The 14,472-nt window shown below is 34.3% G+C and overlaps 1 protein-coding gene across 3 annotated transcripts in view; it reads left to right on the top strand.

Annotated features, from left to right (window-relative positions):
* LOC127868131 (uncharacterized) overlaps positions 1-13,307 on the top strand; it is a 29,171-nt gene extending 15,864 nt beyond the window's left edge. For all 3 annotated transcript variants that reach the window (XM_052409752.1, XM_052409751.1, XM_052409750.1), the window contains 5 exons: positions 135-374; positions 7,270-7,352; positions 9,237-9,326; positions 10,377-10,483; positions 11,134-13,307. In XM_052409752.1, the coding sequence (XP_052265712.1) occupies positions 135-374; positions 7,270-7,352; positions 9,237-9,326; positions 10,377-10,483; positions 11,134-11,640 (1,027 nt within the window). In that variant the 3' untranslated portion in view covers positions 11,641-13,307. The remainder of the gene's footprint in view (positions 1-134; positions 375-7,269; positions 7,353-9,236; positions 9,327-10,376; positions 10,484-11,133) is intronic.
* Positions 13,308-14,472: the final 1,165 nt, after the last annotated feature.

Below are 14,472 nucleotides of genomic sequence, written 5' to 3' on the forward strand. Positions count from 1 at the left end.
CTGATAATATTCTTTGAAAAAAATCGAAGAAAATGCTAATTTTAGAAATTCAGCAGACTACATTTTAGCAGACAACAAATTTCCCAGCATGCAAAGGGTTAACTGTATGGTATTGATATTTTGTACAATTTTAGACACAGATCACTTTTGCTCTTGATGTCTGAGCTGTCTAAACTTCCTCCCAACGGCAAGATAGGGGGCCCAGTTATGACCTGGTACTACTACCTCACCATGCCATTCCTAGCCTACGCAGCAGCGTTGCTTCTGGCCCTGGGACCGCTGCACGACTACCAAGGTGTAGTGTTTGCGGTGACCATTACCTTCATTGTGAGGACAGCCATGAGTACTTCACACAGAATCAACCATATATCAAGGTTTGTTTTATGTATCCGATTGGATATTTTTTAACAGGGGCTTGGTTGGGGCGAATTCATTTGAAAGCGCGATCAATTGAGAATGAAATTAATATATCTATATATTTGTTAAAGCTTCATCGTCTTTCCGGAAATTTGCGCTTGGTACCGATTATGCCCGGTATTTTATTTATTTATTTCTGATTGGCTAGCGGATGACACGGACATGAATGGTAACTGACCAAAAATTCGTTGCTACTTTCCGAAAATCTTACAAGTCAACAAAACGTTGCGCATGTCCACTATTATCAAATATTTTGAGTGATCGATTTGCAAAGTAATGCATTCAATAGCATATTATAACAGGCCCGTAGCCAGGGTTTTGAAAAGGGGGGTGCGAAGTTTTGCTGGCGAAGGGGTGTGTGCGGGAGGGGATGTCCCCCTCCTGCAATTGGGGGCTTTGGAGGTCCTCCCCCTAGAAAATTTCGATAATGAAATGTAAACTCCTGCATTCTGGTCACTTTTTTACTGTATTCAGAGACTGAAGTTGTAGAGTATTTTTATATGAAATTTCACTTTCATTGACCATACTCAGTGACCGATTGACATGAATATGATATAACATACAAGTATTCCCCACCACGTTTTTCAATAACCACCTTTTTTGATCAGTCACGGATATACATCATTTTATACGGTGTTTAACCCGACACTAGTTTGCGCACACACTTTGTTTACATATGCAACAAAAAACAATATTTTACAAAATCGTGCATACTCTCCGTAAACACTCAAAATTACTTTCTTATTCTTATTTGAATCCCTTAAGAAGGCATAGCGGAAGAACCCCCTTTCACATTTTGCATACACATCATTTCATTATGGAATTGGGTTTGTTCCGTTATGGAAGGGGTTTTATTCCGCATATGCAAAACTAGCGAGGGTGTATCTTCCGTGTTAACAAAATGTGACACTGGGTTTCTTCCGCTATGCCGTTTTTAGGGATGGGTGTTTCTTCCGGAGGGGGTTTCTTCTGTACACAGTCATTTGATTTTAGTCATTTTCGGTAGCTGACATAACATTACATTAATAATCATCTTAAATGTATTTTCATTTTCATAAGAATATTCATTCAAGTTAATCAAATTGTTTTTCTAGCCATTTAGATAATTGTTAAAAAAGGTTATTGGACTGGGATTTCAACCCACAATAAGTAGGATTCATCATTTTGTTATGATATCTATTAAAGTTATAGCTTTAACAGACATCAATATGGATAACAAAAGTTACAAAACAATCATTCAGTATCAAATATCCATAAATAAGTATCAATAAGAGTGCCAGGTTAATAATTTTTCATTATACAGAAAACAAATATCCATTTATAACAAAGATTGGAATAAAAAATCATGCGCTATCTTGGAAATGACTTAATTGAGATATGAATTATACGGTGACCTGTCGGTTGCATATTGAATACATTATTTTAACGCTTAAATACCAAAAACTCACCATGTTCTTGGAAAAATAAATGACCGTTTTTGCGTCAAATACAGTTGGGTGCAACTTATAGAACAATTTTTTTACTCGTCAAAAAAGATTTGGTGCGACCGCACCCAACGCACCCCTCCTGGCTACGGGTATGTATGAAGCGATAAGTTAGCCAAATTATATATTGATTACGTATGTGCTAGGTAAATGGTTTTCATTTTTCGGCATTCAAACAAAATGCAAAACACGTACCTTTTTTCGGATTGTCGTTTTCGGATACAGCATTTTTTGCAGATTTCATTTATGTTTGACGTCCTTAATAAACAAAGAAAGAATGATTAATACACATGCGGTGATATGGGCAGTCTGATTTATAAAATTTCACATAGTATTCACCAGAAATTGTAACATGAAAGACTATGAAAAAGTACAATTAGTGAGGGCTCAAAGCGGGGGGGGGAACTGCCCTTTATGTCCGTTGGTGACCTGTGACCCCAGACCACCCACGGCCTAATTTTCTGGATTTTTAATGTGGGAGAAATGACAGCCTGTGTATGCTTTTAAAATTTCGATATATTTCAGCTGCATTCTGGAAGAACGGGTCTTAATACATGTGCATATAGTATCCCAGAATTGAGAACGTTACTTTTAGCTTTTAGGGTGTTTTTCATTTAAAGGTAGAATCTTCTTAGGGTGATACCCATTTAACCATTTCCCACTCAGAAGCAAGCAAACATTGATATATGCGGACTGCACAGGCTAATCTGGGACGACACTTTACACACATGCATTAAGCCCAGTTTTCTCAGAACAAGGCTCATATAGTTTGTCAAAACAAATGTTACATGGCTTGAACTTGTGGATGTTTTGCCCTGTTTGATATAGACCGTTCCATAATCGATCAATTGACCGCCGCCATATTGCCAGTCACGTGACTGTCCGCCATTACACTGCTGCTAACTTGTGCGAGTCTGCGATTCCAAAAGCCAAAGACGTAGAGAATACCCGCTTCACCGTTGTCGGATAAATAAATTACTTAATGAATTAATGTGAGGCGATTATCACATTTGTGTTGTTTAAATGATTGTTTGAAGTTGAGATTGATTGTTACAAATAAAATGTTTAAAATGCTTTCGTGTATTTGTTTTTTTATCTGTAATCAAGTGGTAATCATCGGCGAAAATTTGCCGGTTCAGTCGCTCATACTATGTCTTTGATTAGACTTGTTACTTTTAACGTTTCACAAACAATTCACACATGTATTGTTGTGTTGATTTTAATTGCCGCAACATCAAGCAGATTATATTTTAATTAATACTTATTTTAATTAATACTTATAAAAGATTCTCGCGCAATTAATTACCGCTTATTGTTTGTAATTGATCTCATTTGGTAAAAATCTGCATTCCAAAATCATTACATATTATATTAAGTATGATATTTTTGATACGCCTTCCGTTATTTTTCTTGTTCTAACTCATATCAGAGATAAAAAGTTGTGGTTTGGATTTATATTTATTTTTTTAGATGGAATTTTGTCACGTTAAAAAACGAGCTTTTTATCATGAGAGAGTGATATTGATCTTGACGACCTTTTATGTGATTATTCGGAAGATGAAGAGAATGCATTCTATGTGATATATCTATATTTTCATCTTTAAATAATTTAACAGCTATAAAGCTAAAAATACTAAAAATTGTATTTTATAGGTCTTTGAAGTAACGCAAAACATATGGATAACGACACCAAATGTTTAGTCAATTAATCCACACAAAAAACTCCGATAAAAAAACACCTAAATAATATTTCAAAAATATATTATTAAGCGCCAAACAAATTTATTAATACATTTATTTGCAACTTTAAAACGCGGCATAACCATCAAATTAAAGATGACTGAAAAGCCGACAATTTGATACAATAAAGAGCTCTATGCATAAGCGGTAATATTTTTTTTTGCAGAAAAGCTTCAACAAATTACAATAGTAATACATCTAATTATAAAAATATAATTATCAATGGCATGAGGACGCTAATGTGATAAATAAATGAGAGTTAGAAAGTGTAAGGAGTGCTTTGAAAATAAACATACTACAAAGCCATATTAAAAGCAAAGGACATGACAGTATTTACATGTAATTTTAATTTGATGGGTTTTGTACAAAGAATGACGCTATTGAGGAATATTAACATACAACTGAAAAAACACAACTTCATATGATGCAAATTGAACTGTGTACTCATGTATATTGAAAACTCGTTACTAGTGAGTATGAGTGACACATATCTAACATTTTAACACGCATATATTTATATACATATATATATTTTTAAAATATTTTTTACCTCTGTTTGGTGTCAAATGTAATTTATTGTTTTATGATATCGTTCGTGCATTGCCGTAACATCAAATCTTCATACGGAATGACGTAGTTTTAATTAACCGATACCCGCTAAATACGTTAAATGTTTTATTTTTAATTTTTTTTAAATACTTTATTTTTTCATTATTTAAACGGGCTAGTATCTTCACGGTGTACAATTTCTGATATTCTATATTGGGCATAACTTTTAATTTGTAAAATATGTAACATATCTTATTTACGCAACTGTTAAGTATGTCGGAGGTAAATTATCTTACCAAATGACTGCTTTATACTACCAGGAAGATGAGACATGGTGGCATCATCAATTGTGTTTAATGACCAGACTGTCATCTGCCACCCAGTGTGGTTTATGACACCATGTGGTTAGTTAAGTCTGGACAATATCTGATCAAAACGAGATAATCGGATTATGCAGAACAAAGGGGCAATTAAACACTGGAATGCAAAGGCATACACGATTTAAAGATTGATGCAAATAATCAAATGAAAAATATTGCATTTAATTTAATTAAATGCTTTTTTTAATGTGTCAATGTGTTAGTTTTCCAAGACAACCAAGACCATGTAATGACGGCCTTAGAATTTAGAAAGAAATTCATCCGTTGAATAATCGGTGCTCTCTTATATATGTTACCGATTGTTAAGCAGCAGTGTAATGGCGGACGCGGAGAGAATTCAGGGGAGATAATTATGTAATGACTAAATTATGGAACGGTCTATACAAAGTTGTTGCTTTTGATCATTTGATAATGTATTCAATTGATATGTTTAGATAGTGTTTATAAATAAAAAATTTACCATAGTCAAATTGTATTTACCGGTAATTGGATGTTTTTTTAGCAAAAAATTGACTGGTAACTATTGGTTTTTGCAATGTTAGCCAATTATTTTTGTCGTTTCGATGCTTGTTATCAAACCACTTGAGTTATGTTGAGTTTCTTATCACGGGACTTCAAAGCCTTGGTTATCACCGCACGAACCAGCGAGTACCAGTCAATCATTTTTAAAATAATTGGATTTGTGGGTATTTTTTATTTAGTCAATCTTATAGTTAATACTAAAATGGTGCGGCAGAGGCCGACAAGTATCCTCACGTCGCATATTTGACCCAGGGGCACCCCAGGGTTGGTAAGGGGTCCATGCATAGTTGAGATTGACCATATAGTCATAAGAGAAGTTCAGTATCAATTAGAAGTGAATCCGTGTAGAAAGTTATAGTAAAAGGCAATTTTGGGTGAGTGTGGTCTATGTGGGTGGGCGCCCCAGGGTTGGTAATGGGGCCATGCATAGTTGAGATTGACCGTATTGTCATAAGAGAAGTTCAGTATCAATTTGAAGTGAATTGGTGTAGAAATGAAGAAATTATAGTAAAATGCAATATTGGGTGGGTGTGGTCTATGTGGGCTGGGCGCTCCAGGGTTGGTAATGGGGCCATGCATAGTTGAGATTGATCGTATTGTCATAAGAGAGGTTCAATATCATTTTGAAGTGAATCGGTTTAGAAATGAAAAAATTATAGTAAAAGGCAATTTTGGGTGGATGTGGTCTATGTGGGCGGGGCGATCATACGAAGAAACTTCTTGTAATGTCACTGATTCAGTGTCATTATGATTATGCTTGTTCTGTTTGGTATAATAGTATAACTCAGTCTTTAAGAAATAAGTTACAAACCTGTCAAAATAAGTTAATTAGGTTTGTTCTTGACCTTGATTCTAGAGACTTCTGTTCATATTGACCAATCTCACTTTAAGTCCCTCAACTGGTTACCAGTTCACATAAGAGTAAATCAAATAATGTTATGTCATGTCTTCAAAATAAGAAATGGCCTTTTTCCAGATTACTTGAGTGAACACTTTGTTTCCCAAGATTCTATGCATAATTACAGCACTAGGCTTAGTAAAAAGGGTGGGTATTGTTTACCCAAGGTCAAATGTCATGGTTCCAAATCCTTTTCTTTTAACAGCATTAAACTCTGGAACTCTTTACCTGAGTCACTCACAGAGGTCAACAGGTTAGAAGGCTTTAAGGTTGCCATTAAAAGTCATTTAATGAATAATATTTAATTTTTATATATGTGTATCTTTTCACTTTTAATAAGCAGATATTAACTTTGTCTCAGGTTTTTATTTTTAATAATTATTAGTTCATACTTCATAACATACATTTTAGCAATATATTTAATTTAGATAATTCTTGATACCTCATATCATCAAATTACAACTGTCAAAATATCTATGTGTTGCAATAATTGATAACATTATCAATTGATCTTAGTTTCCAGCTCCTGTCATATTTTCTGAGCACTACTGTGATAATTAGTTTGATCCCTTTTGAACAGTGATATATATTTTTTATTTCATTAAATAATTATTTTACTATGAACATAGTTATGTTTAAGGTCAACATAGTTATGTTTAAGGTCTGCCTCTTTTTGTCATGCCACCAATAATAAGGACCACAATGGAAATAAGGGCTTGCTCTTTTTTGTGTTATCCTTGGTTTGGTGAGCATGTCATAGTTTATTGTGCATGATATAGTTTTTTATAATTGCTTATTATTTTATTCTATGTTATGTTGTGAACTGTGTATATGCTTTCTATGCCGAAATAAATCGAAATCGATCAGGGTTGGTAATGGGGCCATGCATAGTTGAGATTTACCGTATTGTCATAAGAGAGGTTCAGTATCAATTTGAAGTAAATCCGTGTATAAATGAAGAAGTTAATGTAAAATAACATTAAAAAATGAGTGAAAATCTCTGACCTGGCCCCACCCAACCCCCATAACTTTTGACCCAGGGATCAGATCAAAATTCCAAATAGTGCAGGGTCGCACATATGCTCATAGCTACCATGTGTGTAAGTTTCAAGATTCAAGTGCTAATAGTGTAGGAGGAGATAGTGGCCAGGACGGACGGACAGACGGAGATCAATACAATATTCCCACATTTTTCGGAGAAAAAAGTGGGGATAATTACAAATTGCTGTGTGTAAATATGATGTATATAATGAATAAAACAAAACTCTAAATGTTTCAGATGGGCAAATCCATTTTTTGCGGGTACATTCTGTGCAGGAATGTTTCACACCATGCTGCTCTTCTACTGCGTTATTATTCACTGTATCCTTTGTGTATGGCCAAACTAAAGCTATTAAAGGCTTCGACACATAATTTAATTTAATAAACTTAATATTGTTTTTAAAACGATTGTACGTTTTTCATTGTATTGAAATCAGTTAAATTCCATATGCAGTTTAAATTAATTCATGTAATATATTAAAAGAAACCCTCAATTATGTTAATACAACATGTTAACACAAGTTTAAGAATGGTTTAAGTAGCTTTACTAATATTGAAACAGGGTCAAAATGCTGCAGTTTCCCATTCACATCTTGAAATCATCTGTGTACTACATTGCACATTTAATATTAACAGCTTGCCTATGAATAGTTTCCAAATTTAAAAGCAATACAAACATCATATTAAGAATTTTTTTCTCTGAAGAACAAATTTTTATGTTTAACCCATTTATGCCTGGTGTACTCTACCATCCATCTAAATTGGATCAATTTATTGCCAAAATTAGGGATGTCTAGTACATTTATTATGCCCCCCCCCCCCCCAAATTTATTTTTGGGGGAGCATATTGTCGCCGCTTCGTCTGTCCGTCCGTCCTCGCACAATTTTTGTCCGGGCTATTTCTGAGCAACTAATGACCGGGATTCAATTAAACTTCATGGGAAGCTTCACTACCAAGAGGAGATGTGCATATTATCAGCCGGTTCTGGTCCGATTATTTTTTCATAGATTTATGGCCCTTTGAAATTTTCCATTAACTGTACATATAGTGCAATTCTTGTCCGCGCTATTTCTCAGCAACTAATGACCAGAATTCAATGAAACTTTATGGGAAGCTTCACTACCAAGAGGAGATGTGCATAATATCAGCCAGTTCTGGTCGGATGATTTTTCACAGAGTTATGGCCCTTTGAAATTTTCCATTAACTGTACATATAGTGCAATTCTTGTCCAGGCTATTTCCTAGCAAATAATGACCAGAATTCAATGAAACTTTATGGGAAGCTTCACTTCCAAGAGGAGATGTGCATATTATCAGCCAGTTCTGGTCGGATGATTTTTCACAGAGTTATGGCCCTTTGAAATTTTCCATTGTACATATAGTGCAATTCTTGTCCGAGCTATTTCTCATCAACTTATTACAGAAATTCAATGAAACTTTATGGGAAGCTTCACTACCAACAGGAGATGTGCATATTATCAGCCGGTTATGTTCGGATGATTTTTTAAAGAGTTATGGCCCTTTGAAATTTTCCATTGTACATATAGTGTTATTCTTGTCCGAGCTATTTCTCAGCAACTTATCACGGGAATTCAATGAAACTTTATGGGAAGCTTCACTACCAACAGGAGATGTGCATATTATCAGCCGGTCATGGTCGGATGATTTTTCACAGAGTTATGGCCCTTTGAAATTTTCTATAAACTGTACATTTAGTGCAATTGTTGTCCCGGCTATTTCTTCCCAACTATTGACTGGAATTCAATGAAGCTTTATGGGAAGCTTAACTACCTTGAGGAGATGAGCATGTTATTAGTGGGTTCTGGTTAGATTATTTATTTAGAGAGTTATGGCCCTTTGAAATTTTATGTTGCTCAACCATCCATCATATTATTTTGTCCAAAGTTATGCCCCTCAATACGTTTCCTTTTATCTGAATATATAGTGCAATATTCTGACAAAAAAAACTTTGGGGAGCATCACCAGTCTCCGGCGGTTTCTTGTTTCTATATTTAGAATATTTTGTACAAAAATTCCTTTAAGCAAACAGCGCAGACCCTGATGAGACGCCGCATCATGTGGCGTCTCATCTGGGTCTACGCTGTTTTCCAAGGCCTTTTTTCTAGAGGCTTGGCACAAATGGGTTAAAACATGACACTGTACACATATTTACTCTGTATATAATGAACCTTAACCTTGCACAGCTATGCTTGACAGTCCAGTAATCTACGTCTCATTCATAATGAACGTCATGCAACTTTATCTGTACTACAAACTGTTAAAGACAGACCCAGGTTTGTTGATGCAGACTTAATTTAAAAAAAAACTACATTATAGGTATTAGAAGTTCATAATGGCAGACATGATATATTAACAAGTACATTTGAACTAAATACAAGTACATCAAGTTCAATTATTTGTTTGAAGTTTGAAAGGTCCACATTTTTATAATTTTTCAACTTCTATAACGACGATGTTTTTATTGTTTTAAGCATAGTATGTTTATATTAAATAACTACAAAACACAATCTGAACATATGGATAATTATCGGATAATGCAGATAAGAAGCTGAAAAAAAAAATGTCTAAAGAGTAAATACATGCATGGTGGAACAGATGTCATGGAAATTGTTAAGCACTTAACATCATTTACGTGGCAGTGTTTTTCTATATTTAGTTTATACTGTAATAAGACTTCATGTTTTGAGAAACATGCTTTCAAATCACAATGAGCAGAAGTTTATGACACGTCATGGGTACCATTTCACATAATGTTCTAGTTTATTGGCTCCAATAATATTTAACCCATTCCAGATACGTATTTAAAGTCCCTTGGAAAGTTTAATATTATTTAAGACCTTTCTTACTAGATTCATCTTTTTAAGGCTTCTTCTCCAAACCTTAGATACTAATGAGAAGCAAACAGCATAAAACCTTAACAGACTGCGAGTTACTCTAGTTTTATGATGTTTGCACATAGCCATTTTCACTTTGCTTCTGAGTGGGAAAGGGTTAAGGCAGTTTTGGGCCTGTGAGTGATAATATGGCATTTTCTTATCAATACTTGTCTGTGTCATATCACAGGAACATTTTGGACATATTGTCATGTCGTTCCGCTTCAGCAAGTTTTAGAGAGTTTTTGCACATTGAATGAAATTTTGTTTTTCACACAATTAACCCTCACATTGCCAAAGCGCATCAACAGGGAGCATCCAGCAATTTCAATGATATTCTTTTGATCATTTCCCCCTTTAATTTCTTCCTCAGTATGTACACATTGGTGACAAATAACGCAATGTCCCCAAAACATGAAAATATATTTAGCCACTGGATTTGTGTTACAGGTTTGGTCACCAGTAGTATCTCAAATGTGGAGACCGGCCGGCCAATGAAGCTGGGAGATCTCTGTGATCAGTTAAAATCCCTGGATCAGTACTGTGGGGATTGTGAAGTAAGCTATTGGAACGTTATGAATACTAGTTGTATGGTTTTGTTCTGTAAAAATGCATAATTCATTTTAGCCATATTTAATTGATGAATCTTGTGACAACATTGATCTTTATTAAATTTAATAAAAACACCACAGGGATCGGAAAGAAAGAATATGAAAAACTTCATTGTATCTGAAAAAACTTTTTATTTAGAGACCTGTCCTCCAACAGTTGATAGGTGTTCACTGTGCTTGATTATTGTTTTTGCTGCTGTGAATAGCATCATTATTATTTGTCAACTGAAAAAATTCATTCGTATTGCTGTTTTTAGCATTTATTTTCCTTAGATGGTAAAATGTGTAATTACAGCTTCTTAAAAATAAAAAAAAAATATAAATATGTCAGCATTAAAGAGAAAATTTGAGCAAGCTGAGAATATCTCTCTAAGAATGGAAATTAGCATTTTCAGTTGACTAACTAGCTAATGGACCCTAAATTGTGTGAAAGACTCCTTGATTTTCTGTTCGAAAAGTGAAGAAAGCACACGGCTAGGCATCCATAGCAAGATTTTTGTTTTTAACCCAGTATTTTACCAGAGCAACATTACTTAGTAAGTGCTTATTCTGAGCACTGTTCTCATAAATTTCAAGGAAGAGTTCTTGTTTTTCAGATAATTCACTCCAAGACCACCAAACATTGCAAACTGTGCGAGCGTTGCTTCTATCGCATGGATCATCACTGCCTCTTCCTGTTGAAATGCGTGGCTGATCAAAACCACGCTAGATTTGTCTGGTTCATTATCTTCACCATGTTGGATATAGTCATCTTCCTTCTTCAATGTATTTGGTGGACATATCTTAAATACGCGAATATGAAATACACCGAAATTTTCGCAACAATGTTCTGGAAGGACGGATGGGTGCTAAGCATGATGTTCCTGAACTGTTTTAGCGTTATTTGGGCATGTTCTTTGTTAAAATACCAGCTGACAGTTGTGTCTCGTGGTCAGACGACATATTTTGCGCGAGATATGAGCACTTTGACCCAAACGGAGAAATTTGTGAACTTGTTTAATTTTCTGATGGGAAAGCCATTATTCGCGTCAGATTTAGAACTAGACATTCCATATCAGCATAAATCTTGTGACAATCATAAAACACCAATACACAGTGTGTAGATTTTCAATAGCATTAGTAAACAGAAATGATGCCCATTTAGAGCTTTTGTACTTTTATAATGTTTTTTTATATTCATTAGTTGGATGCTTTTGTTTTGAGGAAATGTTTAGGTTTAAAAAATAACCATTTTGTTTTGTTATAGCTATAGTTTTAATTAATTTAAGGTTCAGGTATTTTTAGCCATATCATGGTGGTCAATAGATGTATTGGGAAATATGCTAGATTGTGAAAAACAAAGCACTAACCTGGGAGTACAATCAAAGCTGACCTGTAAACCACCTTTCAAAATTTCATACCTAATCAACCGTTACAATTTAATTAAAAGAAACTATTGCTTTGTATCAGAGGTGGGGAGGGGGGGGCTGTTCTGTTTGTAGATGGTAGATGTAATTTTATGACCTGTCATTGTATTAGTATTACCTAGGACCTATTAATTGTCATAAGTTGTGAAACTGATTTTTTTTCGTTTATCATACAGATTTTTGTGGTAATGGCTTTTGACAAAATCATGACTTATGGTTTACTTTATGGCATTAATTTTGTGTGAAAATTGTTAAATGCCTAACAATTTGTTTTAGTATTAGATGTTACTTATATTGTTGTGTTTATTATATTTTTAGCTCGACTAATATATATGAAATATATATAGTGGAGCTATCCTACTCACGTCGGCGTTCCGGTGAGCGTTGGAATGTTAAAGTTTGCGTACCACCTCAAATATTTCCTATGTCCCTTGACATGTTGCTATTATATTTTGCATACTTCTTTACCAACATGACCCCAAACTATAAACAAGAGCAGACAACTGTATCAAGCATTTTTTAAGAATTATGACCCTTTTTTCACTTAGAATATGCATATTATTGATAAATCTATGTTAAAGTTTGTGTACCACCTCAAATTCCTTGACACATTGCTTTCATATTTTGCATACTTCTTTACCAACATGACCGGAATCTATAAACAGGAGCAGACAACTGTAACAAGCATTTTGTAAGAATTGTGGCCCTTTATCGACTTAGAATATGCATATTATTGATTAATCTATGTTATAGTTTCCGTACCTGCACCTCAAATATTTTCTATGTACCTTGTCGTATTGCTTTTATATTTTGCATACTTCTTTACCAACACGACCCCATTCTATAAACAAGAGCAGACAAATGTATCAAGCATTTTTTAAGAATTATGTTCCCTTTTTAATTTGGTTAAGTTTTGTGTTTAGGTTCACTTTATTCCTAAAGTATCAAAGCTATTGCTTTCATAATTGCAACATTTAGATTATGACTATATTACTTTGACTTTATTGAATATAAACAATTTCCCCATGATGGCTTACGCTACACTGTCAAGCACTCGAATAGTCGAGCGCGCTGTATTCTGACAGCTCTTGTTTAATAATCCTTTTGCGCCTGTGCGAGGTTAATTGATTTACAAATGTACACATGCATAATAATGACAAAAATTCTACTTGTATTGTATTCATGTCTTAAATACATTTATTTCCTAGCTAGATTGTTTACTGAGTTCTTTATATATCCATATACATTGTATTTGTATTTCTGTTGATGTTTTTGTTTCTTATTCCAAATATCCCTCATTATTATTTTCTTTGTGCTTTGTCAAATACTGCATTATAGATGTTATTAAATCATTGTTTTCATCAGTGTTTCACTTTTATAATGCGCATTATATCTGAACAGAATTGGACGATTGTATATAATTATTTATATGTTTTATTTATGTTAAATAAGCCTTTGTTTAATTAGGAGGATACAGGATTATGAAGCAAGATATTTTTTAGTAAAGATAGACATATAATCTCCCAGGCACACACAACCTACATTATTGTCCAGCGCAGACTTAACCCATTTAAGCCTAGTGGACTCTCCCATCCTTCTAAATTGGATCTATTTATTTCCAAAATTAGGGATGTCTAGTATATTTATTTAGAATATTTCTTACAGAAATTCCTTTAAGCAAACAGCGCAGACCCTGATGAGACGCCATATCATGCGGCGTCTCATCTGGCTCTACGCTGTTTGCCAATGCCTTTTTTTCTAGACGCTGGGCATAAATGGGTTAACAAGAGGTAACCTGAGTCTTTCGCCCATATTTATTAATGTTATTCGTAGCTGGAGTTGTGCGTAGGTCAATTTGTATTGGAGACACAATACTTGTGTCACACATGCTAAAAACGTCTTTCTTTGAAAATCAATTAAATGATATAGAAAATGTATTATTACTACAATCCTTTATTAATACCCACCATAATTGACAAAAATCCCAATAAATACAACACTCACTAATTACTGTTAACGCAGTCATTTCTGTGACACTATTGCAATCAACTTAAATGATTGAAAAATGCGATTTTTTCACCAATTAAAAATGCAAAAGGAGGTAGGTAGGGCTGGTATGAACTCAGCTTTTAGCACATCGTGCACTCTGCAATGAGAGAGAGAGAGAGGTAGTTCCACAATAAAGTGACATTAACCCATTTATGCCTAGTGGACTCTCCCATCCTTCTAAATTGGATCAATTTATTTCCAAAATAAGGGATATCTAGTACATGTATTTCTATATTTAGAATATTTCTTACAGAAATTCCTTTAAGCAAACAGCGCAGACCCTGAGCGGCGGCGTCTCATCTGGGTCTACGCTGTTTGCCAAGGCCTTTTTTTAGACGCTAGGCATACATGGATAAACCTACTGGCAAATCTTCACATTTTTATTTGATAAGTTTCTTATGGATATAAAAAAAGGCTGTAAATGCCAGTGTCAAAAACGAAATTATTGAAATCAACTTATTATAGACATGTTTAGCTTAT

Source organism: Dreissena polymorpha, chromosome 2 (assembly GCF_020536995.1).
Source record: "Dreissena polymorpha isolate Duluth1 chromosome 2, UMN_Dpol_1.0, whole genome shotgun sequence".
Lineage (NCBI taxonomy): Eukaryota > Metazoa > Mollusca > Bivalvia > Myida > Dreissenidae > Dreissena > Dreissena polymorpha.